At 46.0% G+C, this 23,499-nt stretch overlaps 1 protein-coding gene across 2 annotated transcripts in view; it reads left to right on the plus strand.

Moving 5' to 3' along the window:
* The window catches only part of EPS15 (epidermal growth factor receptor pathway substrate 15), a 1,698,287-nt gene extending 1,675,975 nt beyond the window's left edge, over positions 1–22,312 (plus strand). For both annotated transcript variants that reach the window (XM_069642214.1, XM_069642213.1), the window contains exon 25: positions 20,352–22,312. In XM_069642214.1, coding sequence (XP_069498315.1) covers positions 20,352–20,498 — 147 coding nt within the window. In that variant the 3' untranslated portion in view covers positions 20,499–22,312. The remainder of the gene's footprint in view (positions 1–20,351) is intronic.
* The last annotated feature ends 1,187 nt before the right edge of the window (positions 22,313–23,499 follow it).

Genomic DNA, 23,499 nt, shown 5'->3' on the forward strand with positions numbered 1-23,499 from the left:
GGCAGAATTCTCATCTTAATACTTGGTTCATGCCCCAACTTTAAGAACTCAGACTCCAAAAACGAAAGCTCCAATCAACGTGGCGTCCCTTTACCACAGACGAGAATAAAGTCAAGCTAACGTACCTTTCTAAAATTTACAAAAAGGAAATAAGCAGAAAAAAGAATATTTTTAACGACAGAATTTCAAAGGTGAAGTCAGACACTAAGGAACTATTCTCTATCCTTCGGGAAATGGAATCACCGATACCACAGGCTGATAGCACTCCTAAGGATAAGCCTTGGTGTACTGACATACAAAATGCCTTGTCAAACAAAATGACCTCCCTCCAACTTAAAATTGCCAACAAGAAAGCATCATTGCTCCTACCTGAGCAACAACCCCCACCCATTACTCAGGCCCGCACCACCCCACCTTTCAGTTTTAAGAAAATCTCTATCTCTGATATAGAAAAAATGATACTCTCCTTAAAACCTTCAAACTGTAACGGAGACAACTGCCCGGGCCAAGTCATAAAGGATGCAGCTAGAGATTTGGCCCCTTTCATCTGTAAGCTTATTAATGCCTCCTTCAAGACCAGTTCAGTGCCTAACAACCTCAAAGAATCATGGGTACTCCCACTACTCAAAAAACAAACCCTAGATCCCTCCATCCCGACCAACTACAGATCCATCAACACGGTCCCCTTTTTACTTAAAATCTTCGACAGAGTAGCCTACCTACAAATACAGGATGACCTGGAAGCCAACCGTCTACTAGGATCACACCAATCTACCTTACGCCCCCTCCATGGCGCAGAAACAGACTTAGTAGACCTTAAAACACAAATTGACGAGTTGAAATGCAACGGGAAATCAGCTGTGCTACTCCTCCTTGACCTATTGGCAGCATTTGACCTGGTGGATCATGCAGTCTTATGTAATTACCTCAGGTCGGCTGTCCATTTCTCAAGTGATGCCATAACTTGGCTTCAGTCCTTCCTAGCCAACTGTACAATGAGTCTTTTTCCCTATAGCCTTTGCCGACCCCATACAAATTTCATGTGGTGTACCTCAGGGATCATGTTTTTCACCTACCATGTATAACATCTTTATTAAGTCCCTGTTTGACAAGTTGGATAGACTGGGCGTCATCTACACTAACTACGCAGATGACACCCAGATCCTGATTCCCCTCTCGGCAACTTTCTGGAGGACTCTGCTTTAGTAAATAGGATATACCTCCTCATTCAGGCATGGATGGCATCCCACGGCCTCTCCCTGAATGACGACAAAACGGAGCTACTGATCCTGGGCTCTGAGACCGCCCTCAAAAACGTAACCCCAGTTATGACTCCTTTAACATTGACAATAACGTCATCAAGGTGATGCCTGTAGTTAAAACATTAGGCTTCTACCTTGACTCTACACTTACCCTTAAGAGACAAGTCAACTCCCTAGCAGCCACAGCAGCCTACACTTAAGAGACAAGTCAACTCCCTAGCAGCCACAGCAGCCTACACCTGCAAACTAATCCGAGCCTGTAAACCATTTCTTTCCGTTACTAGATGCATCACCCTGGCCAATGTACTTCTAATATCCAGATTGGACTATTGTAATGCCTTGTACGCGGGAGCTAATAAGTACATCACAGACAAATTGCCAAGACTTCAAAACAAAGGCCTGAGAGCAGCTTTAAACATCCCCATCAGAGATCACATTTCTACATTTAGAAGAGATATCCACTGGCTCAAGATCAATGACCAGATCCTTCTTAAAACACTTTCACTCACGATGAAGTGTCTTAACAACATAGCTCCACCTTATCTCATAGAAAGAATTAACAAGAGACTTACCTCCCGCCCCATAGGATCTGCCAATGCCTACTCCTTAGAGATCCCCAGATTTAAACGCTCCACTGCTGGCGGCTCTAGCTTCACGGTCATAGCCGCGCAATCTTGAAATGCACTTCCCTTAGATCTCGAAATAGATCAACCCTACTCCAGATTTAGACGAAAAGTCCTCACCTGGATACGTACAAATGACATCTAACATGTCTCGTCCGGCAAGGGTAGTGTGACTACATTTGCCACCCAAGGCCGATTCAGGACTTAGCATTCTCATTTGTGCTTATGACTAATGCTCTACCTGACTGCAATCCTGCAAAGCCATATGTGACCACTATTCTCTGTACATATTAATTAATTACTACAATCTTATAATACCATGGGCTGCCACCATCTTCTGTACATATTAATGTGGCAGCAATTCTACATATTTCTTGTATCGATGTACCTTATGTATTATGTAACTAACCTTTAAGCCTACTTGTCACTTTGCTCCCAGCTCCCTAAGGGTTTGGTGCGCTTTATCAAATAAATAAATAAACAAACTCACAAACTCTCCTGCGCGGGAGGGACCGGTCAGGTCCTTCCACCGGCACGTGCACCGAGGCTGCTTCAGCTACCGGTCTTCGTGTCGAGGGGGTCCTCTGATCCAGACGCAGTGTCGAGGGACCGGAAGGTTCTGGTACTGGGTCTACACCCGAGGGGCTACGGCCTTTTACCAGCGCAATGGCCAAGGGGCTACGCCCTGACACTGGCAAGCCATCCGAGGGGCTACGCCCTAATACCGCAATACGTCCGAGGGGGCGCTTATACGCAGCTCTATCGACCGCCGGGTCGAAGGTGTGACACCTACCGGGCCGAGACCCAAGGAGTAGGGCAGGTCTCGTGATCCGCACACAAGAGTCTTGGATGAGGCCGGACCCAGCGGTCTGGGCAACACGTTGCAGGCACGTGGCAGGCAGCTCGACAAAATGGCTGCTGCGCCAGACGGGAACACCCGTCCGTTGCCATTCCACGAATTTGGCGAAGAACGAGTGTCGAGGTGGGACTGGTCGCAACCAGGTACGTGGCCTACACTCTACCTTTCATTTTCGCAGGGCAAATTTCCCATGCGTCCATACGGACTGAGTACACAGCGGCTCCAGCAGTCTCCCACTACCCCATCGGTACCCCCTGCCACCTCTTCGGACGCAGTCAGGGAAGTCCTCCCCCCCCCCAATGCTAGCGGCGCCACAGACGCCTCCATCGGGCTCCCTGACCTCGGTGCAGCCGCCTCCTTCGGCTCCACAGCCAACTCTGCAAACTCCGCCCGCCTCAGCCTCTGGCTGCGGTCTGTGTACCCCAGCCTCTGGAGCCATCTACCCCTCCTCCTCCACAAGATCCTCTGGATCCGCAGGACACGGACGAAGAGGATCCGGACATGCCATCCTCAGCTTGGGCCTTCCACGAACGTCTTGCTGGCCTGGCGGAGTACATAGGCCTCCCCGCTTGAGGTCAAACAGCCGGCAGAGGAGGGGTCCTGGCTGAAGTCCTCACAAAGCACCCCTCTGTCAACACGGGGATTCCACTGCAAACTGATGTAGTCTCCCTGGCCAAGAACGGTTGGCCAAGCCCCACTTGGTCCAGCTGGTCATCCACCGCCTGGATACCAAGTACAGGCAGATGGAGGGGGGGGGGGGGCACACTCTTGCTCTCGACCCATCCTCAGCCACACTCCTTAGTGATCACTGCGGCATCCCTATACTCCAAGCCTCAGTCATCCTCAGCCGCCTCCTCTGCGGTGCAATTAGGCAAGGAAATCATCTTGGAGGCGTACGGCAAGAAGATCTACTCCAACGCCTCCCTGCACCTGCGTCAGGCCAACACAGATGCCATGCTAGCTGCCAACGGTTATGGCGTCAAATTGCGGACTTCCTCCTGGAACTCCCATCCCAATGCCAAGCACGCGTGGTGCATGACCTCATGGAATCCACAGCGGCGTATATCGATACCTCGGGCCGGGCCATCTGCATTGCCAGGGACATGTGGCACACAGCCTGGCTCAGGGGCTACGAAGTTCAACCCGGACGTCCAGGAGCGCATTCTAGATCTACCGTTCGAGGATGGGGACCTCTTCCTCTCGTCCACGGATGAAGAGCTGGACAAAAAGAACAGCTCACAAACGGCAAAATCTTTGTCCATTCTTACAAAGTCAACGCCAAAAGCTTACACCCAATCTCAGCAATGCTCAGAGAAGGGTTGTACATATGTAGGGTTCCGCGGCTTCCAGCAACGCAGATCCAGGCAACCGGGCAGCTCGCCGTCTCGGGGCCGGCACAAACAACAAAAAGGGGGGGGCGGGAGTAATGTCTTTTTTCAGTCCCCCTCCTCAGCCTCTGAGGGAAAGAAGGCATGACATGCCCCTTCGGGTCCACGTGTCTCCGGTGGTGAGCAGGCTTGCTCTCCATGCACATTTCTAGTGCCAGAATTTTGCGGCCCCCTGGATCCTATCCATAGTATCCACGGGATACCGTAAACACTTTGACAGCAATCTTAACAGGACTTTGTCCTCGGGGCGAATTCTGATTTGATAGCTATTTTTTATGTGTTGGTTTGTCAGCGGAGGTGTTGCATCATTATCTAGATTGCCATAGCTGTTTTATGATATATTTTTTTCAATATATACATATCCACTGGCGACATTCCAAATTTGTATTTTCAGTTTATTATTGTGAGTGCCAAATTAATACTCGTCACACTTTCCAAGTTTCTTTCAAGAGTTTGTCGTTTTATTGTTTAATCTGGGAGCTTGATCCCTTATTCTTGTTGGCTTTTGGGTGGTTACTTAGGGCATGTAAGATGCTGTTGCCTGCAGTCGGTTTTGTGTATAGATTTGTGAGGATTTTGTCCTCTACTATGTTGATTTCTAAGTCTAGAAATTGGATCTTATCTTTGCTGAAGCTCATTGTGAATTTCAAGTTATATTCATTGTTGTTCAAATATTCGACATATTGATTGAACTCCATTTGCTCTCCTTCCGAGATCATGAAGATGTCGTCAATAAACCGACCCCAAAAGATAATATTTTTGGAGTCGGTAAAGGCCTTATGCTTCCACGCGTGTTTCACTTCAAAGTAGCTCATGAATAAATTAGCATACGATGGGGCAAATTTGGACCCCATTGCGGGTCCAATAATAAACTGAATAAACTGAAAATACAAATTTGGAATGTCGCCAGTGGATATGTATATATTCAAAAAAATATCCATGCGGTACCGCCTACCCATCCCAGCCTCTCCTCCCTACTCCCTTCCACTCCCACCGGGTGGGACAGCAACTCTTTTGGCGGAGATCCGGTCACTCGTAGAGAGGCAAGCAGTGGCTTCTACTCCAGGATTCTCACCATTCAGAAGAAGAACCAGGCGGGCCTGAGAGTTGTGCTGGACCTTTCCATCCTCAACCTCTCCTTACCCCTGCAAAAATTCAATATGGTTATGCCAGCTTATATAGCGGAGTCATTGGATAGGGGAGACTGGATGTGCTCCCTGGACCTGAAGGACGCGTACCTACACATCCCAATCTGGCTGCCCCATTGGTCTTTCCTACGGTTCAGGATCATGGGCTGCCATTTCCAATACAAAGTCCTTCCGTTTGGCCTCAACTCCGCCCCCAGGGTCTCCACCAGACTCCTCAGAGCGCAAGGCCTCCACATCTACCCATACCTCGACGACTGGCTCGTCAGGGCTACTTCTCTGGAAGCGGTTCACCACTCTTGCCAGGCCCTCATGAACTCTGACATTCTTGGGTCTCATCTGTGACACGTGCTCCGAGAGGGTTTTCCTGTCGGAGGACAAGATCTCGGCCATCAAGAGGGCCACCGCCCACTTCCTCAGCAGGGAAGTGACCTCGGCATGGTGGTACCAACATCTCCTGGGTCTACTAGCCGCGGTTCTGCTAGCCGTGCCGCACGCGAGACTAAGGGTGAGAAGAATTCAGCTGCACTTTGCAGCCTCGTGGAATCGGGAGCGGGGCTCTCAGTCCGAGATGATCAACGTTCCTCCATTGCTCCACCGGACCTATCTTGGTGGTCCATGGACTGCAACCTACGGCCGGGCAAGCCCTTTCGTCTGCCCGCTCCGCAGGCCACCATCACCACAGACTCCTCGCTCGAGGGCTGGGGAGCCACCCTGGACGATTTCTCGGTTCACGGCATCGGGACTCGGCAGGAGCAATTGGTTGGAGCTGAACACCCTCTGGCTAGCGCTCAGAGCATTCCTACCACTTCTTAAGGGCAAGGTTGTCCTCATCCAGACAGACAACCCGACCAGCATGTACTACATCAACAAGCAGGGAGGCACCAGATCCCCTTCTCTGTGCAGACTGGCGATCAACATGTGGGAGTAGGCCCTGGAAAACAACATCTACATCAGGGCAGTCCACCTCCCGGACGAATCGAACCTGGAACCGGACAGGCTCAGCAGGCTGGGAGCAGACAATTACGAGTGGCATCTAAACGACCTTGTTATTCAGGAGAACTTCGACTGGTGGGAGTCTCCCCCACGTGGATCTCTTTGCCACCTGGCACAACAAGAAGTGTCCCCAGTTCGCATCCTGGCAAGGTCAGGGCCCCGGCACTCTGGGTGACGCATTTCACCTCCAATGGACCGACATGAAAGCCTACGCCTTTCCGCCCACTCCTCAGATCCACAGGGTAATTTGCAAGATCAAGGAGTCTCGCCGACTCCTCATCCTGATAGTGTAACGCTCACCTGATTCCCGCAGAGGCGCCGGTCTTGACTGGGCGAATACCGTATCTTCAAAGGTGATGTGTAACACACGGTTGGCTCTTTGGGCTGGACCTCTGTGCACTGTATGTCTGACTCGAAGAGTAAGATGTCTGCAGATAGAAAATATGGGATTAATGAACTGGGGTTATTGGGTGTCTCTCTTCTTCCCCTTCTCTTCTCCTGTAGAACCCCAAAGGTTAACGCTCTCACCTTAGGTAAGTGAACGCCGAGCTCTCCATCTGCCTCGGGGCAGGGTGCCGTAACCAGTTTCTTCACTGGATAAGGGTGCAGGCCTCTTGACCTCAGAGGACTGCTGTCCGTCGTTTACTGCACGAACGGTAAGTTCCGAGTTTTTCAAATGTCTTTAAAAGTCTTTTGTAATGATGTCTCTTGTTTTGCAGGGTTCCGGCGATGGCGGATGACGGGCTGAAGTGAGTTGAGGATGGAACCGGTGTGAGGAATAGAAGCGCCTGGAAGCACGTAAGTAAGCGCTTGTTGCCTGCTTCACGATGCGCACTAACTGTCCTTTTATCTTGCAGGTACAAGTTCGGAGCTGCTGAAGGGTGCCAGAATACCCACTGGGTTCGGCGTGGGAAGGAGTAATGGCACGTGAGTAATAAAGTTACCCAATGTCTTTAAACACACCTTCTTTTGTCTTCCAGATGCGGGATGCAGCGCCGAAGGCCTCCGGAGCGTGCGAAGAGTTGGTAAATTTTTGTCTTTCAGATGCCGGAATGCAGTGCAAAGACCTCCGGAGCATGCGAAGAGTAGGTAAGCCTTTGTCTTTCAGATGCCGGAATGCAGCGCGAGGCGTTGGTGACAGCTGATGGACCAGGTAAGAGAAGCGCTGTCACTGAAGACCGTAATGCTAACCTGTTCTTTCTTGTCTTTATAGGTGTTGCTGAAGACTGGATTCAGGATGGTAAGCCTTTTTCCCTTAGGCCCAGGATCAGATGCAGAAGACACGATGAGCGTTCTGCTGCAGAGGATGCAGAATAACGCAAAGCAAGATTCATCCATCGGGTGTGGTTTAAATAGCCTCCTGTAGTGCTTAGGTGTCTCCTTCCACAGCCTCGCCTAGGTAAGAAAAGAGTTCCTGCTTTCCAGAAGAGCTCCAGTGTTCTGAACCTAGGGAGTGGCTCCTGCCCCACCCAACAGGAAAAGTAGTCCCAAACAGAAGAGGATTAGAGGCTCAACTGGCAGGTAAGTAAGCAGCATGGTCTGCTGCAGGTAAGTCCACCCAAGCATTATGAGCCCGGCGCTTCCAGCGCTGGGACTGGGCATATTTATGAGCCTGGTGCCACTGGCGCCAGGACAGGGTCCAAAAGGTCCCAATTGGGACTGGTTGGCACTCGGAACCTGGGTTATGGGTCTGCTTCCAAGGGAGTTGGGTAAGTCCTGACCTTTTGGAAGCAGAGATCATGAGAGATAGCCCCATGGTGGCCGGCCAGGCCATGGTTCTCGGAGCTACTCAGTCTCTCAGAGGTGCCCCTTACACACTTCCCGACGGGCACAGCAGGGGGACAGAATCATCCACCCTGCGCCAGGAAAGTTAGTCCTCACAGCGTGGTACCTGAGCAGATAACGCTTCGGCACCTTAGCCTCTCACAGGCCAATCTGGAAATCATACAGGGCGCTAGGAGCAAAGCCACCAGGGCCCAGTACAAAAGCAAATGGACCAGATTCTGCCAATGGGCAGACTCCAGGGGAATTGACCCCTTGGCTTGCACCTTGGACGACATGCTCTCTTTTTCGGCGCACCTCGCCCATTCAGGCGTGCAGGTCGATACCTGCCGCACATACCTTGCCGCCATCGGGGCTTAAAGGAATTCAGAGGAGGGCATTTTTTTCCTCCTCCAACCCTAGCGTCAAAAAACATCTGAATGGTCTTGCTAGGCTATACCTGCCTTTCGAGGGACCGCACCCGGTGTGGGACCTCAACATAGTCTTGGGCGCACTGGCACACAAACCATTCGAGCCAATGGCGTCCATGGACATCAGGATGGTGACCATCAAGACGCCCTTACTAGTCGGCCTTACCTCGGCTCGTAGAGTCAGCGAGATCCAGGAGCTCGTCGCCTCTTAACCATGTACCACTTTTCACACGGTAGTCATGCAGACTCACCCAGCTTTTCTGCCCAAGGTTCCGTCTGCTTTCCACCTTAACAAGGAAATAGTCCTTCCTATGTTCTTTCCCGATCCTAAGGACGAAGCACAAAGGGTGCTACACTGCCTGAATGTCAGGTGTGCTCTGAAATTCTACTTGGACAAGATCAAGGGCTTCCGCAAGTCGGACGCCCTGTTTGTCACTTTTGGAGGTTCAAGTCCAGGCTATCGGCCTTCTAAGGTCTCCATATGTAACTTCAACCTCCGTGAATTACTAAACCAACCCAATTTATAGAAAGCCTGAAAAGGTCTTTCTTAATAATCAACAACAAACGAACAAATGTCTGGGAATAGTTCCTACCTTGTCTTAATGAAGACAGCTGCACGATGGGGGCTGCGCTGATCCTGATGAAATAAAGGATCCTCCTGGAACCCCCTACGCGGTCAGCACTACAAAGGCTACCCCCCGAAGGGAATTCCAGGGAAACCCTCGAGGGGGAAAAAACCCTGAGCTGTGCTGCTGGGGAGCGTGGATGAACGTTCTCCTTCCCTCCGGAATGTTCGGAATAATTCCTGCTTTCTGGTTACCAATGTTGAAAGCTTGTTCTAATTAGCCCAGCTGTAGATGAATTTAAGAACAATATTAGCTAAAGAATAGAACAGAAAAAGGAAAATAAAGATTACAGAAAAGCTCCCCTGCCCTTACCAAAGTGCTAAAACCGAATGGTAATTTAATGATGAAGGCAGAGCAAAGAGTCCGTGTTCCTGGAGCCTTCAAATACTATGTGGAAATGAAAGAAGAAGCGTAGATAGTAACAGAGTTTACCCCAGGAAATATCAGATAGAAATAAGTGAGGGAGGAAAGGGTTTCTCCACCTGCAAGAGATGAAGCCTGCGCGACCTCATCTGTAGAACGGGGAGTTAGCACAAGATGACAAAAAGGATTCTGGGAGTCGTAGTTCTCGAGAAAGAGAGAGTGGCTCTCTAAACAGATGCGGCTTCCTAAATGAAAATGAACCAACAACATAAACCTATCAAGCCCTCCGCCAACAGTCAAAACAAGAATAAACTACTAATGACAAGTTATACCTACCCGAACATTGTGTAACTGGGATAATGAAGGAAGGCAATGAGTTTAAACAGGAGGAGGATCGAAAGAGGTCACCGTTCCAAAGCTGAGTTCCTAGCGAAACACGGGAGAAAAGGTAAACAGTGATGCAAGTTTGCAAGGATCCAAAGGGAAAATAGAAGCACAAAGAAAGATTCAAAAAGATCCTGTAGAGTACTCACAGAGCGTCTGACAACCACTAATCGAGTAGTGAAATCTGCTCTCCATTCTTTTATCGGATCTTCTTCAGTGGGCGTGGCTACGTCCCTCTGACGTCCTAATGCTTCCTGTGGTAACGTTGTGACCGTAATCACAACTAGACCGTCAACACTTCTTGCAGCTGATGCCGTCTCAGAAAAGCTAAAGGCACGATCATCGCACACATTTCGGAATGTAATGGAAGAAACCATTACACCATATCCGCTGGATGGTCTCTGCCATCAAAGAAACGTAGGAGGGCCAGCATACATCCCACCATCCTCCCCCCCCTAATAATACTGGTGTCATTAGGCAATGGTAAATATTGTCGACGCGTCAATGGGGACTGAGGTGTGCCGCCGGAGGGCGGAGTCAGGGCAGCGCATGCTCCCTGGCCCACGCCTCTAAATTTAAAGGGGAAGAAGCTTTTTCAAGTGAAAAAGGTTCTGTCTCCCGTCCCTTGGAAGGGATGCCCTTAAATTATGGAGGAAAGGGTACTATGGACTAAGAGTACGTTAATCACTACGGTGAGTAACTTATAATTTCCCCATGACTTAATGGCATATTGTTATTGTTATTTTGCATTTATATAGCGCCTTATATACCATTGGTATGGTCTGAAGGCGCTGGTAGGTTGAACGCCCTTGAGAACCGAAGTTCATATCAGTAGAGAGAGTAGAGAGAGTCAAAAGGTACGTGTGTGCACCAGGTATGTGTACAGCTCGTGCAGTATCAGTGTAATAGCTGCTTTCTAGCGGTAGGTGTGGTGGTTGAGAGGTCAGGAGTATGTGTTCGTTCTGGCAGGATTAATCCAGATCGGATGTGGCTGCGTTAGGCCTGAGGAGAACGCCTTGCTGGGGGGTGTGTAGCCAGCAGTGATTATTTAGAATGATGTGGAGTGAGCGGCGAATGTTGATATGAGAACAGTTATACCGAATGGTGTCATAGTATCTCTGTGTTCTAGTTGAGTGGTGATGTAAGGAGAGAGTAAGCGTGTTGGTGAGATATGATGGGTTTCATGCACTTTCAGAGACTTCTAATTCACAGGGAGGCTATTGAGGACACTTCTAAAATCAACTTTTACGGAGAGGCTATTGGGCACATTTCTAAATTTGACTTTTCACAGAGAGGCTATTGAGCACAATTCTGAATGCAACATTTCACAGCTATTGGGTGCACTTCTGAATTCAACTTTCTGAATGGAACATTTCACAGCTATTAGGTGCACTTCTGAATTCAACTTTCTAAATGTACTTCTAAATTCAACTTTTCACAGAGAAGCTATTGGCTACACTTCTAAATGCAACTTTCTAAATGTACTTCTAAATTCTACTTTTCACAGAGAGGCTATTGGGCACTCTTCTAAATTCTACTTTTCACAGAGAGGCTATTGGGTACACTTCTGAATTCCACTTTTCACAGAGAGGCTATTGGGCACACTTCTGAATTCAACTTTTCCCGGAGAGGCTATTGGGTACACTTCTATATTCTACATTCCACAGAGAGGCTATTGGGCACACTTCTAAATTCAACTTTTCACAGAGAGCTATTGAGCACAATTCTAAGTGCAACATTTCACAGCTATTGGGTGCACTTCTGAATTCAACTTTCTAAATGTACTTCTAAATTCTACTTTTCACAGAGAGGCTATTGGGCACACTTCTATATTCTACTTTTCACAGAGAGGCTATTGGGCACACTTCTAAATTCAACTTTCCATAGAGAAGCTATTGGGTACATTTCTAAATGCAACTTTCTAAATGTACTTCTAAATTCCACTTTTCACAGAGAGGCTATTGGGCACACTTCTGAATTCCACTTTTCACAGAGAGGCTATTGGGTACACTTCTGAATTCCACTTTTCACAGAGAGGCTATTGGGCACATTTCTAAATGCAACATTTCACAGCTATTGGGTGCACTTTTGAATTCAACTTTCTAAATGTACTTCTAAATTCTACTTTTCACAGAGAGGCTATTGGGCACACTTCTATATTCTACTTTTCACAGAGAGGCTATTAGGCACATTTCTAAATTCTACTTTTCAGAGAGGCTATTGGGCACACTTCTAAATTCTACTTTTCACAGAGAGGCTATTGGGCACACTTCTAAATTCTACTTTTCAGAGAGGCTATTGGGCACACTTTTAAAATCAACTTTTCGCGGAGAGGCTATTGGGCACACTTCTATATTCTACTTTCCACAGAGAGGCTATTGGGCACACTTGTGAATTCCACTTTCCACAGAGAGGCTATTGGGCACACTTGTGAATTCCACTTTTCACAGAGAGGCTATTGGGCATACTTCTAAATTCAACTTTTCACAGAGAGGCTATTGGGCACATTTCTAAATTCAACTTTCCACAGAGAAGCTATTGGGTACACTTCTAAATGCAACTTTCTAAATGTACTTCTAAATTCAACTTTCCACAGAGATGCTATTGGGTACACTTGTGAATTCCACTTTCGCAGAGAGGCTATTGGGCATTCTTCTAAGTTCTACTTTTCACAGAGAGGCTATTGGGTACACTTGTGAATTCAACTTTTCACAGAGAGGCTATTGGGCACACTTCTAAATTCAACTTTTCACAGGGAGGCTATTGGGCACACTTCAAAATTCAACATTTCACAGAGAGGCTATTGGGCACACTTCTAAATTCAACTTTTCACAGAGAGGCTATTGGGCACACTTCTAAATTCAACTTTTCACAGAGAGGCTATTGGGCACACTTCTAAATTCTACTTTTCACAGAGAGGCTATTGGGCACACTTCTAAATTCAACTTTTCACAGAGAGGCTATTGGGCACACTTCTAAATTCTACTTTTCACAGAGAGGCTATTGGGCACACTTCTAAATTCTACTTTTCACAGAGATGCTATTGGCAGCATTTCTAGATGCAACTTTTCATAGGGAGGCTATTAGAGATGCCATCTAAGTGCGGCATATGCTAACAATCACATTTCTGCCTAGATGTGGCGTAGGCTAATCAGTGTGGTTCTCTAGGGCAATGGTGCTGGTTAACATTAGACTGCAGGCCATTGAAAGGTAAGTGAGAGTGGCAGGAGCTTTCTGGAGTAGAGTAATTGCTCTACTCCCCACCCAAGCCAGCACTTACAGTTTTGTCGGTGTCTGGTGGCTTCCTTGGCTTCCTCTGCGGACACCTGCTGACACTTCCTGGAGCCGCCCTTGGCCTTAGGGCCCTTAGCCGGTGGGGCTGCCGGGCAGAGGGCTGCCCTGGGAGGACCTGTGATGAAGGGCTCACGGCCCAATGAGAGCGGGGGTGGGCGGGTTGGGAGGCGGGAGGGGAGCGGGAAACAGGAAGAGGGTGCGGGGTGGGAGAGGGACGCTCCGAGGGCCTGGGGGCCCAGTTGGCTCCAAAATCGGAGGCATGCCCAGAAGGGCTTCCTTACCTCGCGTCGGCCGCCTGCACTGAAATGCAGGGGCCGCCGCGAGGAGGGTCGCTAGACCCTTCCAGCTGGGGCTCACGGCCCAATCAGAGCGGGGGTGGGCGGGTTGGGAGGCGGGAGGGGAGCCGGAAACAGGAAGAGGGTGCGGGGTGGGAGAGGGACGCTCCGAGGGCCTGGGGGCCCAGTTGGCTCCAAAATCGGAGGCATGCCCAGAAGGGCTTCCTTACCTCGCGTCGGCCGCCTGCACTGAAATGTGACAACCCCCTTAAAAATCCTGTAAAAGCTGCTGACAGAACTCGTGAATATTTTGCACATGTACTGAGACAAGGAAGAGGACTGCCATGAGAGTGAACCATAATGCGCAGTCTTGTGTTGTGAAGAATGCAATTGGTCCAAGACACTTTCCAGCCTGGAGGCACGGGAATCGAGAGCTTCCTATTCCAAATGTCGGCTTGGAGACTGACTAGAAATGCAGGTTGCAGTGCACAGCAGACAATGTCCCAATCCGGGAGCAAACCCCGAAGGCGGGCAAGTGGAGGCGGCGAGAGCGGGAGCCAACCCCAGCACTCCTGGCTGGTCAGGCAGACCAGAAAGTAGATGAGATCCACGAGCCGTGGCTGCAGAGCTCTGCCGACGAGAAGAGTGGTGCAGAGGCCGTGTAGTGAAGTGTTGCCGGTAGACCGTGGAATTGCCAGATGAAGAAAGTCATAGAAGGAATTGGAAGCCAGGACAGACTTTCTTCCGATGAAAGGAGCAAGAACGCTCTGTGCCACTGACTGGGGAAAGCCACTCGAGTTCAGTAAATACTGGGACGAAAACCCGAGTATGTGCCATTGGAGTGAGTGAAGCGCATAAGTTGTCGGTGAACCCAGAGGGGAGAAGGGGAACGCCAAAACTGAGGCAGCGAGACCCTGAAAGATTGAAATCCGTGTCCTCTTTGTTGTCACAGTACTTCGTCATAAAGTAACTTGGGGAAGACTCATGCCCTCTTGTGCTGAATGAGAAAGAAAGATTGCAACATAAAATCCTGGCAGGAGTGTGTACCAGGTGAATTGCGGATCTCGGATTCGCACCTGTAAGAAAGAGAACCTGGCAGGGTTGTATACCGGGTGTTTTGCGAGCATGGGACGTGCACCCAAATTGTGTAAAGGAACTATATTAGAGAATCTAGCAGAGCAGTATACCAGATGTTTTGCAAGTCTGGGACCCGCACCCAAGTTGTGTTACCTTGGAAAGAGAATCCTAAAGAAGATCCATGACCTTGGGATTTTAATGGGAGGGAGTTAGTTGGTTTTAGAACGCGAGGGCAAGATAGAATTTTTGGACACAGGATATTTTTGCTTTGGACATATTGACACTTGACAGAACCTTAGTTTTGGTTGAGGTTGGGAAATACCTCCTAGATTAGGAGTAGTGAGTCCTGTGTCCGAGTCCCATTCCTGGTTCACCACACTTGACTTGGTTGAAAATGAAGCTCTTTCTTGACTATAATATTGCTTGTATAAAGCTTGTTTAGTCTCATGGGCTCCTCACCCACATGCATGCTTGCATTCACCCCTTCATTTCTTGATGACCATGACAAGTTTAGCCTCTTGGATGCCTTCCTACCTCTCGTCAGACCGGTTTCTTCAGCTTTGCTAGAGTAAAACTGTATGCACTCAGTATCTCCAAAAGTGCTTCCTTCCAGGCTAATGAGCATACTACTGCCAATTGTATGCTGTTCTTCTGAAGCCGGTACATTCTCCCACTGTCATTTGATAAAAGGGGGTGTATAGATAGGAGTATATTATCCTTCAAAAACCCTTGCATGTCTGCATACTTGACTTGGACTCTCTTATCAATCACCAAACTGTCAGAGATTCCTTCCTGGTCGAATATGGGTGTAAGAAATTTGATGAGGTTTCTGGGAGGCAACATTTCTCATCACCATGCCTGACAATATCCCTGGCCACCTTGATCCATACCTCTTTCAGTACTTCCACTATTTAAATGGGTTGGCATATGGTTTGTTTGGTTGTGTCACTCAAACCACAGGTATCCCAAACTCTTACCCTACCATTCAATGTCTGAATACATGCCTGCCCACTAGTAATTCTCCCGTACCCTTCAATTGGTCATGCTACAACCTAGATTTCCTTCGTGGGCCTGCTCTTTAACCTTTCTCAACTCCACAGTAGGGCTTAGCCCTTCGTCTTCATTAGTCCTCAATCTCCATCTAAAATAACTTCTCGCAGATGTTTAACCTTCCCTTGTTCCTTTGCCTACTGCATTCCATCTATTCCTCCTTAATAATGGCTGGGGTTAAGGTTACTACCATGACTCCTCCTCACAAGCATGCTCTGCCTCCACTGTGTTATGCTTTAACTTCACCTCTGTGTGTGTGGTTATCAGTGGTTGAAGAGAATACCCTCCAAGGCGGAGATTGTGTCTTGTAAAATCTTCCATTAACTCAAACGTTTATTGGCTAGACTTTCCTAAAGAGCGGCCATGATAGTTTATTATATTATATTCCAAGATATTTAAACTCATTTACTATGTTCAAGTGATTATTTCAAACCAATTGCCTCGCCAGCAACATGCTTTTTTTCCAAAACACATTTTAGGTTTACACCCATTTCACACAGTATTAGTTGGGCCTGTTTTAACGGAAAGGTTTTGGAACTCTGTATTCTCCACAACAATGGAGAACAATTGGGTCGGAGCGAGCTGTCGAGGGAAAATCCAGATGCAACAGAGATTTTTTTGAAAATTATACACCCATGTCCTTTATTCTCTGCCAGCAGATGAGTTTTCAATACAGGCATGTCCAGCAATTGTGAAATCAAGAGAACAGGAGAGGGTCTGATATCCTAAGGACAAAAGTGCCACAAGGGAATGGCCAGTTATAAGCAGCACTGTGCATATGTTTGCCCAAATAGCAACCACTAATGTTGGTTTCTCCTTGTAGCTTTGTAGCAACTCATATAAAATAGGAGGATGGCTTATCCTTGACTTTCAACAGGGTAAAGTCTTTTGTGTCAGTAAACGTACTTGACTCCAACTGGGGTGGTTTCAGTTTTCCCCTCACTTATTTATGTGGCTCTCTGTTCCATCCTGCGTTTCTCTTTTCAATCTCTTAAATTCCTGAGAGGTCCCTTCCCGAAGAACCTAGGGTGCCCCATGCCAAACCTGAGCAGCTATGGGGAGGAGGCTGGGAGCCGCACCATCTAAAGTTTCAGTAGGCTGAGTGAGCTAATGCTCTTACTCCTGACCTAGGGGGCCTGGCACTGGTTCCCACACCTATCTCCCTGCTCACCACAGGTTTTTCATGGGAATCACCTTTATATCCCCTCCTGCATCCTAGTATGCTGATCACTAGTATTTCTTTACAACTCCTCATAGCTTCACCACATGCTCCTACTTCCAACAGTCTACCGTGATTGCCATTTTCCTCTATCCTTCATGAGCCCCTCCTGGCTACATCTGATCTCCTGCTTCACCTCCAATCATGTTGTCTCACCCTTTTATGCTGAGTCCCTTCCCGTCTCCTTTATATTTCTTGCTTTTCTGCCCATGTCACACCTCTGTTTCTTCCTTCAGCCCCAGATCTTTAATAGCCCCCTCACATCTTTACTTCCCTCCTGCTTTTCTTGTTCATCACTTCCACTTGAATCACCACCTCCTCCTTCCTCCGCATCTCTTTATGATGCATCAAAAACTCCTCCTTTCTTACCACCTCCTCCTTCAATGACACATCCTTCTCTCCAACATCCTCTCCTTTACTCCAGCCTGGTCTTCCCCAGGCAGTGCTTCTTCACCCGTCTTTTCCTTCCTTTTTAAACTTCTGCTTCCAAACTGCTTCTGGTATCACTTAACATCAGGCGCCTCAACAGTCTTCAAGAGTGTGTGATGATTTTTGTTACTTCTTTTTATAAAAATGTTTTACTCTGGACTTTGGATTGGTCACTAGTAGCTTTTTCACGGCTTGCTGTATACTCTGACGACCCACACATGCCTAGGTTTGCTGACTGAGCCTTCATGAAGACTGGACACTTGCTTGGATCTGCATAATGCACACTCACAATGCAGAGCTGCTTTGTGAGAGTCTGATAGATTCACACACTTCTCCGCACTCACTACCATCGTTCAGTTGGTGGAATTTTCATACGCATGCATATATCTGCCCTCATGTTTATTCAATTTCACTCATTGTTTTCTGCGCCACAATGCTTCTGCACTGTTTTTGACTCGCTGCAGACTATTATTTGTTTACTTTGTACTTTGCTGGCAGCATATTTCTTCTGGTATTGACTGGAAACTGAGTAGGGAACCCTGCAGCATTCTTTGGACATAAGGTTGCTTTAAATGGCACCAGTGAAATGCAAAAACCATGTGGCCAGTGTGATTGTAATGGGTGGGCCACGGAATCCTTCTCACGGATGTCCTTCTCAGACCACCCCCAGCACTGCATCATTTAGTGGACAGCCCCGTGGTCACCCAACCCTTCCAGGCAGCCAGAGGACTTTGTCACAGAGGACACCCTCGGGTGAAGTTGGAGGGCATTAATGAATGCTGACTGCATCATCTCCTGGAATACAACCTCCCTTTGGCTCCATATAGAGACTAAATAATCAAAGGCATAAGTTCAAAACTGGTTATTGTCCCTGATAAATTAGGAAACCATTCCAATACATGTATTCCCATTCTATCTGCAGAGCAGGCATAGATAAGTCTAATATGATTGATCATATCAAAACCGGTTGATATGTTGATTAAGATCAGAAGACCGAGATGCCAGATATCTTTAAATTTGAAGCACACTTTCAATTCTGCCTCTTCCACAGAATTATAAAATAAGTACTAGTGGGTGTGAAGTTGTATCGTGATTTAAATACCAAAAATAAAGTTTTTTAAAAAAAATAAAATAAGTACTGCTGTATCAGTGCCAACTCCAGAAAAGCAAAGCGGTTTTCCTTTCTGAGCCACAAATGTCTGGTCACACTTTTATTATGCTACCTCCACTAGCCACTTAACAGGGTCAAATTTCCACCTACAACATGTTGATCTGTATGAACCAAGCATCACACTAGTTAAAGCTACAAATTCACTTATTTTTCAAACTAATCAAGACATTGACCCTCACTTGCTTTGTAGGTTTTGAAACCCATTCCTCAGGTTTCTTCTCTGGGCTAGCCTTCTCTATTCTCCATTTTCCCTAACCTGCGACAGAGCGCCCAGAGGGCTAATTTGGCTGTATTACACTTTATAAAATGTGTTACACAATGAATGAAGAATAATGCAATTCCCAGTTACGAGTTCATTTGTAGTATATCTTGCAAGTTGATTATACAGAAACATTCCTTGGTTGGAACACATTTTATTGGAGGAGTTCATATAGTATGAACAAAATCCGCCCTCCCCTCTGCAGTATTTGTCCTTTTCATTTCATCAGGACAAAGGTAGTCTAACTGTTTTGGGGACGTCCATGCAGCACGGCAGGGTGAAAAGGAGGTACCTGCCAGTGCTTTGTGTCAAATGCCACCAGCAATCCTTTTAGCTGTACTTCAGTGAGTGTTAATGTGCCACGTTGTTAGAACTTCTGGGCTTCCTCAGGGATGGAACGTACTCTGGTATGCATGGAGTAATTGATAAGTCTGTTATTGTGTAGCTCAGTGAAAACAGCCCTTTCCTGAATTTTTGCCATGAAAGTGGGTGTACATAGGGGAGTAATCTAGCAGTAATGCGTAGATCTAGAAGGGCGTTCACAAGTTGATGGATGGTAAACATTTAATTGTTGCTACCTATTACCAAATTTGCAAATGGAAATTGATGCAGTGGTACTACCTGAAAACTAATGTTGATCGCTCCTTCAATCACCATCACTTGTCTACAATAGGGTACCATGGTAACGAACTTACTAAGGAGCAGCAAGATGAAAGGCTTCTGCCTGAGTCGTGGACCTGTTTCGTATCAGTAATTTCTCTGCAAAGGTGTGGCATAACTCCAGGGAATGTTGGTCTCCCTGGCAAGTTTGAAATGAATCCCTGGAGGCATTTCATCTTCTGATATGATATGGCATTTATAACGCACCTATACACTAGTGTTTCAAGGAGTGATGAGGAAAGGGAGTGGCAACAGAGGGAAGACGGACAGCGACCTTACTAGGCCAGGGGAACATTGAGATCACGCAAGTGCGGGGGAGGGGGAAAAGTGCAGAGGGGAGGGGGCAGTGCAGTACATGGGATCGACCGTAAAAATAAATAGAATAAATAAAAGCAATAAATAAAAGGTGCGGCCAGCTGGTGACAAGTGCAAGGGTAAGTGGAGACATCAGGTGTCAAGTGTTGGTAGGGGACTGTAGGGATACAGAAAACAGTCCTCAAGCGCGGGGGTTGCCAAGGAGGCAAGGCAGTGCAGGTGTGCAAATGGCGGGGGAGGGGACCAGGGCCCGAGGTCAGAGGGTAGCCATGTGACCAGTGCAGTTTCAGCCAGGAGTTCAGCAGGGGAGAGGAGGAGAGAAAGCTGAAGCAAAGAGGAAGAGTTAGAAACTGCAGCAGGTGTGGCCAGCTCCTTGCAGTATATAATGAGCGAACAGCACAGTAGAATGTATCCTGGTTATGTATATTAACAAGAAATATCAGATGGGGCCTGGATTTTTGAGCATGGGGAAATAAATGCTTTATTGTGGTAGAATTCCCATTTGCACAGCTTTGAATGGACAAATAATGATGGACAATGTCTTGATTTGCAAGTAGAGAAAACGTCAGTTGCTAATGTGTCTTTAAAAGGGGAGTTCTTGTTAGTCCTGTATGTTTCATGTTTAATGAGTTTGGATGTAAGGGAGTCCTTTTTATTGTGTTTGAATTTATTGTTGTGAAACATTTGGCCTTAAAATGTAAAGCATAATTAATAAACTGAGTTCCTCTGTGCTTAGTCTAGAAATATTTCTTTTCAAATTGCAGTACCCTACAGAAGACGATATGATTGAATGGGCCAAGAGGGAAAGTGAAAGAGAAGAGAAAGAGAGACTTGCCAGGTTAACCCAGCAGGAGCAGGAGGACCTGGAGCTAGCAATAGCACTCAGTAAATCTGAAGTGTCGGAAGCATAAACTCTTGAGATGCCTGCAGTTTCTTTTTCTTGTAACATGGAAAATTGTGCCCCTCTCCTTGAATACTTCAGATGTGTGGACATGTATGTTTCTTTCCCTTATAATAGGCTACCTATGAACAAAAGTTACAATGGTTTCAAAAGTACATACATTTGACAGTTCATTTATGTGACGCATCTAGATGTGTAGGAGGATTCTAACCATATTCTAGAACAGTAGGGGAAATCTACGAGTCATCACCAATGAATAAGCTGAATTATGCCCCCAATGAATGGCGGTGTAGTCTGGGCTGCCTAACACGTCCACGGCAATCACTTCTAGTCTCAACTTCACACATTTCATCCACACAGTAGGAACAAATAAACATCCGTCTCTAATACTTAGAAATTATCATTTTAAAATCCAGGCAGGCAAAAATTACCTGTTGTCTTAATGTGTACTTTAGCATTTGGAGTTTTTTTTTTCTTTTTCTCAGGTCATTGTAAGTAACCTTTGCGTTCTGCAAGACATTTTTTGCAGAGATAGATTTGTTTATTCTGGAAGTGTACAGTGTTTTATTTTATAAAGGTAAATGTAGATTCGCTTTCTGAAGGAAATGGATCAAACTTGTACTTTGTCTTGTGAGCTCCTCTTGCTGGATGTCCAACAAGGAGAATTGTGCATTCTGCTTTTCGCAGGGCTTTCCCGATTTTTGACAGTAAGTTGATTACTTTATTCGGTCCGTGTGTGCAACTTAAACATTCAAGATGGCTTATGTGAAGTTGATTTTGTCATTTTGCCAATTGGCAGTGGCTTGTTCTGAGAAAGGGAAACCCAAACAAGCAAATTGATAGATGTCATGTCTCTGAATACAGACTTCTAGCCTACTGCAATGTGTTATATAATGCCGAGGACTTGGACATTTCATAATTTTTCAAGGCTACTACTAAATGCACCTTAACAGGATATTTCCTATTGTGTTAAACCACTTAGATCAGTCATTAATATATTCAAATGTAGGATTTGAATTGTTCCATAAATAGTATATTTGTTTCAAAATGTGAGTGTAATATACTGAATCTGTCGTAAGCTGAAAATATTCTACACTGTCTTCCCAAAACACAAATTTAAAGATCAACCCTGTCAGTGATTTAGCTTGCATTGATGCCCTACCTGTTTACACTTAGAATAACTTGTTGGCCCTGAGGCTGCAATTGACCATAAGCTTCCTGTTGCAAAGTATCCAAAAGGAAATGCCACTAGTGTGGGTGTTGCTATGCAAACGGACAATCCTCTTCATCTGTTTACCTAGACGCTAGGGAGAGGTAATCCCCTAGATACAGGATTACCAGTAGGACACAACAGCAAACGCCCCTCACCTAATAATAGCTCTGTAAATGGAAACCTCTTATAAGTATTAATTATATAAATGAATAACTTATTTACCGACGTGTAAATGTATTGTGTATACTAATCTTGACTGTTTTACTTGACTATAGAGATTATTTACTTTTGTTAAAAATGTATACATAAGTGGACCAATATTAAAAACTGTACATATTCTATTCATGCTTACCTCTTCAAGGGTGTTGCCGGTCTCCAGGCATTAGATGTTTTATTTCACTTACCTGACTTTTGGCAGACTGCAGCACCTGTGTCGGAGGGCTGGAAATAAGCTGGTGTGAAAGTAACACCATTAATTATATAAAGTTTTAACTGGATTTTTTAAAGTTGGTAAGGTGGGTGTAGGCTTTGTTAATAGCCTTTTATGTGTATGTCAAAATAATCTAACTATAACCTGTAATTATGAAAATAAAATGTAAGTACTTAATAAATTGTAAGTGTTTGTCTTGGTTTATTTCACACAGACCTGGTAAAATAGTTTGCTCCCTGGGAAGGCTTAAAGGGAACAAACCATTTCATACAAACTGTTAATGATAATGTTTTATTTTCCTGTTTTTAAGCAAAATAATAATTTTGCATCAAACTTCTTCTCAAGACAAAGTGCTGCTAGGTGGAACTTTAAAAAATCTATTATTTCTCTGTGATGTCGCAACAGACTATGTCACAAAAAAGCTTTTGGGTTACGTTCTCTCTTAAAATAATACATATTAAAGACCTTAGCTAAATTAAATGTACTTTCCATCCAAAATACTGTCCACTTCAACTAAAGGTTAGAGGGAGACAAATTGACGTGGATCAGCATGCCCACTTTTGTTATTCCACCTCTTGCTGTCTGACAAAAGGGACTGCTTTAAGGTAAGTGGACTGTGTTTAAAGTATGTAATATTTAGTGTTAAGCAAATTGCATCAGATTCTGAAAAGTGAAATTCCAGATTGCCCTTCGTGGATGTGCTCTCATTATTTCATTTAAATACCACTTTGAGAACCTCAGATTTGCATCTCTAAAGTGCAGAACGACCCCCAGTGTCTTTCCTAGATGTATGACAGTTTGCCAGATAATTGTATCTATCTATTGTGGATTTTCATCAAACGGCTTTCATGCCAGAAATACAAAAACCTCTTTAAGGTAAACACCTGAAAAATAGGCTTCAAATGCAAATATAACATAAAAGTTAAACAAAAAAATGGATGACCATTGCAAACAAAACTGTGGGACCGGACACCAAAAATGATGACCGCAGAGAGCAAGAAGTACAAATGGAGAGAATTGCAGAGAGAAAATAAAGAAAGAGAGAATAAAAAAAGGGGGAAAAAAGCCTCTTTAGATGTGGATGCCATGCCTCAGCCTGCTTATACCTGTATTCCTCAATGTGGACCACACCAAGTTCCTGAATATGCTCCAGGCCAGATTGCTTCCTTTTCCTTAAGGCTCATTAGTGATTTATGATCTCCCTTTTTCTAAGGTTCTGTACTTTGCACAAACATGTGGAAACATTGAGATAAGTGACAGAGGTATATCATTGTTTCTCTCACCGATCAAATGCTTGGCTCTCTCAAGATTAGTTGTCTTTTTCTAATCGGTTTGTAGCAAGGGCATATCGATATCAGGTGGAGGTAT

Source organism: Ambystoma mexicanum, chromosome 1q (genome assembly GCF_040938575.1).
Source record: "Ambystoma mexicanum isolate Mex_15411 chromosome 1q, UKY_AmexF1_1, whole genome shotgun sequence".
Lineage (NCBI taxonomy): Eukaryota > Metazoa > Chordata > Amphibia > Caudata > Ambystomatidae > Ambystoma > Ambystoma mexicanum.